Source organism: Polyodon spathula, chromosome 4 (genome assembly GCF_017654505.1).
Source record: "Polyodon spathula isolate WHYD16114869_AA chromosome 4, ASM1765450v1, whole genome shotgun sequence".
Lineage (NCBI taxonomy): Eukaryota > Metazoa > Chordata > Actinopteri > Acipenseriformes > Polyodontidae > Polyodon > Polyodon spathula.
The window spans coordinates 81,623,152-81,627,895 of record NC_054537.1 but is presented as its reverse complement, the minus strand read 5'-3'; the positions used below and the strand labels follow the sequence as shown (position 1 = coordinate 81,627,895).

General features: G+C 33.4%; 1 protein-coding gene across 2 annotated transcripts; it reads left to right on the top strand.

Moving 5' to 3' along the window:
• The first annotated feature begins 2,341 nt into the window (after nt 1-2,341).
• LOC121313876 (DNA-directed RNA polymerases I, II, and III subunit RPABC4) lies at nt 2,342-4,744 on the top strand. Of its 2 annotated transcripts, none has more exons than XM_041246655.1 (4): nt 2,342-2,471; nt 3,058-3,134; nt 3,865-3,957; nt 4,305-4,743. In XM_041246655.1, the coding sequence occupies exons 2-4, from the start codon at nt 3,074-3,076 to the stop codon at nt 4,325-4,327; spliced, it is 177 nt and encodes a 58-aa protein (XP_041102589.1). In that variant the 5' UTR covers nt 2,342-2,471; nt 3,058-3,073; the 3' UTR covers nt 4,328-4,743. The 2 variants fall into 2 exon arrangements, with proteins under 2 accessions (XP_041102589.1, XP_041102590.1); XM_041246656.1 differs by lacking the exon at nt 2,342-2,471 and adding an exon at nt 2,514-2,695 and having other exon boundaries at nt 4,305-4,744.

The window sequence follows — 4,744 nt, the reverse complement described above, 5'->3', positions numbered from 1 at the left end:
GTTATAGGCATACAGCAGTCTTTAGCAATTTGCAAATATATATATATTATATATATATATATATATATATATATATATATATAATATATATATAACAATATAATATACGTTATTTCATAAGGTCTGTGTATATTTATTTATTTATTGCATTTATAGAACCAGCACAATTCCCCCCCCATTTCTCTCTGAATATAGCTTTTGTATCCAAAATAAACAAAAAATGTGGGATTGGTTCACATCAGTTGCAGCCACTTAAAGACCGGCGCCATATATGAGAAGACAACAAACTTAAAACTCAATTGATTATGTAATGAAGTGGCAGTTTTAAAAGTAAACAATAAAAAACACAACCGGGTTACATCAAAGCTATTTAAAAATGACCTACCTAAGCCAGTATTCAAATTTAGTGGAAATCGAAGCCAACCATCAGTTTTCTTATTTCATTCAGTTTAAATGAAGTAAAGCTATCAAGATTAATGTTCCTTCACTCTAGTTAAATTATTAGACCAAAAGACAAGTCAAATCAACGGGGCTTGGATTCAGGGATGCTGCTTTTAAATGGGCTATGGCAACGTCCAATCGGGTTGCCATTGCTATGGTTTTGTTGATGTGGGGACGCGTGCTGAGTTTTCAGTTGATTCCTTCCCTCGCATACTTTTGAAATTTGCGCCTTGACAAGCCTGGGCTATTTTCATTCGCCGCTTAAAATGACCGCCAGGGACTTCACTGCTATTTCTAGTTTTGCTTACATACTCAGACTAGTGAGGTGTGATTGAGAACCATGGTCACGACACGTAAACGAATGTAAGGGGTTGTAATCCTTGTTTGTTTGTTTTTTTAATAAGCAAAAACGTTTTTTTTTGTGTTTTTTTTTTATTTTTATTAGAAGTATAAACTGGTGCAACTGGAGTGTACTATACGTACCGTGTAAGAGTCTAATAAATACATGGAAAGGAGTTAAATGTAAAAAAAAAAAACCTTTGCAACACATTTTAACACTGTTTGTATTTTAATATTTTAGAGCATTTTAAAATGACCTGTTTAGATTTTAATTTAATTATAAAAATGTGAATTGGACGTAACAGGGGATTAACATAACTTTGTTCTATTTTTGTGAACTAGTGAGAAATACATTTAGGTTTGTTTGGACTGATTTAAACGTTATTGTAATTTGGACTGTTGTCGGAGTCTGTCATTTTTATCTTTGAATTATGTACACCCTTCATTAAAATATCCGATATGTTACGAGACACACACACCACACGCATAACATACATTATATTGTGTGTGTATATATATATATAAATGTTATATAATATATATATATATATATACTTTTAATGTACAATTTCGTGGCTTAATTAGCATAGCAACATTGCCATATAATGTGTGAACTGTTATCTGCAACAATCGACACTTAAAAAAAACTGGGTGTTTTAATTCTAAGATAAACATATTGTATTTATAGTTAATATTTTACTTACGCGGCTTTGCTATAGAAACCTGGAAAATAAAAAAATAAATAGACTTATTTAAACTTTGTTACTGCAGTTAAAACTGGTAAACGTGCACAGCAATAGAACCTCCTTGCCTACATTTTACCCACGAGTACTTTCAAATATCGTGACCGGTCTCTCGATTGGCTGGAAGTACCTGCGACATTTACCTTTTACCGTACCATCACGGAAATACGCGCAATAGAGAATGCTTACACGCAATGTATGCGGGACTACAAATATTTTAAATAAATAAATAAATAAAATAAAGATTTGCAGAAAAAGAGAGTCGTTGACAGATGAAACGGCAGCCGCATCAATCAAGAGATGGTAGACACAGAGAAGATGTGATACTTGGACTAACTAAACAAGAATTAATCACACGCTTTCAGGACCTCAATGGTCTCTTCTTCAGATGAAAATAGGGGAAAAAAGAGAAAGATACTAATTGTTAGTATCATATGTTTTAATATGAGATTTCAGATTCTGTGCAATCTACTCAATCAGAAGGCAGATGGTTTGTTTACATTCCTTTCGTGTTGTTTTGGCTTGTTGGCTGTTGAGGCACAAGCTAAACTTGCTAACTTTATTAGTGGGCTTACTCCAGTTACTTGCAACCACGAGAGACAGGAAGATAAAACAAACATATGGCAGCCACTGATACCACCATAGTTTTTATTTATTTATTTATTTATTTAGTGGTAGACCACTAGCGCTCCAGAAGTTACTATTTCTTGGCTTTGGCAGTGTAAAATGAAAATAGTTGTTAGTATGCCTATCCAGTAGGTGGCAGTAAAAAATATACTAGATTAAAAACAGACCTTAAATGCTGCGCAAGTGTCACTGTGAACCAGTTAGTGCATGCGTTGCACAGTGTGCACGTGTCCTGCATGCATGCATGCTGTACTGGATCGCTTAACTACGGTGCTGCAGTCTTTTGATCACTGAGTATAATTTTATCTTGTTGGTTACTGCGTGAGTATAAATAAGAGGTTTATGTAACAATATGGCTTTGAAATCCCTTTCGTAAAAGAGAGTTGGTAATATGATAGCCCCGGCACTGCTGTTTGGTCACTCGATCTGTTGTTTACTTCGTGCGAAACTGTGGACTCAACAGATATAGTACAAACACATTACTGTGCTCAAAAGTACCTGAACATGAAAGCAGATTTATGAAGCAACAAATGACTGTACTGCTGGTTCGTATGACTGCTAGGGATTGTGTTTCGGTTTTCAGTGTATTCATGACACTTAATCCAACAGCTCAATATTTGACCCATATACACCAGTAAAATACGATGGCAGTAATACCAATGCTTATTTTTGTTGTTTGGCCTTTTCTTCTGTCTCTCTTTTTATTTTTATTTATTTATTTATTTTTAATAAATGGTTGCTAACACATGGGGGAAAAGCCCTTAACTGTCTGCATGTAGTACGTACTTTTATTGGATTAGATTAGTATTAAAGGTACCGTTATCGTTTGTTCTACACAGTGCATTGTCACCAGTAGGGATTTCGTAATATTGCATTTTATACAATATCAGAGTGTTTAATGTTTCAGTTTTAGGACTGTCAAGATGGATCCACAAAAGGACGTGCAGCCACCCAAACAGCAGCCTATGATCTACATATGTGGGGGTATATTCATTTCTTTAATAATTACAGAAATGCACACGACATGTTATGCGAAATGCATGTGGCGTTTTTTGCTACAGAACTATAAGATAATACAAACCTAAAGCTTGTTTCAAATATTTAGGACAAACCCACACAACAAAGAAATGTAAAATAGAATGAATTTGTACTAATGATTATATACATCAGATGCCTCAAACGCACCCATAAATCAAGGTTAAGTTCCAATTGAACGCAGTATATATATATATATATATATATATATATATATATATATATATATATATATATATATTATAATAGATTATATTAAGGAATTCACACATTTAGAGTGAATAGGAACTAATTAATAAAAATGACTGGGGCTGAATTGCTAACTTATGTATGTTGTTTGATTGGTGGAAATGTAATTATTTGTGTAGAGGTCTGTCCGTTCTCCTGAACCAAAGTGTACATATTGCAATTTCTAAATCATGTATTCCCTATCCTGTGCTAAGTGGCACAATAATTATTGTAAATTAAATTCCCGTAACCTTTCATTAGTTTTGTTTTCTTTCTTTCATCAATGTAAGTAATGCAAACTAACTGGATAGTAAACAGTGTCTATAAAACTCAGTGTTTTTTTAATGTTAAGTTGAAGGTGATTATGGGACACTGCAGCTTCAGCATCATTGTAGCAGTTTAGACTTAACTTTCTTTGCAATTTTTGTGTTTTTTTTTTTTGTTTTTACAGAATGTCACACTGAAAATGAAATTAAAGCCAGAGATCCAATCCGATGCAGAGAATGTGGTTACAGGATAATGTACAAGAAGAGAACAAAAAGATGTATCCTTTGCACCACGTGCTATATCATTAATTATTTTTTATGAAACATTAGCCCTTAGATCAGTATTATTAGCTCTCTTTGGGGGGGGGGGGGGGGGGGGGGGGTTCTAGACATGAAGAATTCAGCACATAATTTGTTATTTTTCACAGAATTTAAGATATGACAGTTACTTGTATATATCTTTGCGGTACTAGAATTTGTTTTTATTTAGCAACATTTTTTCAAGAAAAGTACATTATTTCAGTCTTTATATTTGAAATAATTTTTCAGTGGCTTTGAAGAGACTACATATTAAAATGTGAAAAAAATGTTTAACATCTTCATTCCTTAACTCAGAGTATTTCAGTGGTTGTCTTTGATGCTCGCTGAATTCCGAAGTCTGATGTTTCCTTCTAATAGAAGGTTAATCTGTTTTCACCTTTTCCTGTTTAATTCAGTTTTAGTTTGAACATCGTCCTGTTGCATCATTACTTTCCATAAGAAAAATGTAAATTATTGCTTAAGTTTGTAATAAAAAAACAACATGAGTGGTATAAAGTGTGTTTTGTGCTGGAATTGTTGTATATCATCTTTAAATCAATGGAAGGGGTTAGTGCAAAAAAGTGCCTCACTTTTATGTGAACATAATTCTAACCCATTTGGCTACATAACCCTGAATTGACCATTACTGTCTTGAACTCTGCTTAAACAAGTATAGATCTGCTTCAACTTGAAATATAGTTGAGGGTCAGCACATCTGATAGGTACACAATAAACATTTGGATATGGGCTACATGCTTCTGTTGT

Excerpts from the sequence above, each read along its gene's own strand:
- LOC121313876 (XM_041246656.1), top strand. The coding sequence starts at position 3,074 with ATGGATCCACAAAAGGACGTGCAGCCACCCAAACAGCAGCCTATGATC. Across the intron at positions 3,135-3,864 it reads TATGATCTACATATGTGGGG|AATGTCACACTGAAAATGAA; the intron begins GTATATTCATTT and ends TTGTTTTTACAG. Across the intron at positions 3,958-4,304 it reads CAAGAAGAGAACAAAAAGAT|TGGTTGTCTTTGATGCTCGC; the intron begins GTATCCTTTGCA and ends AGAGTATTTCAG.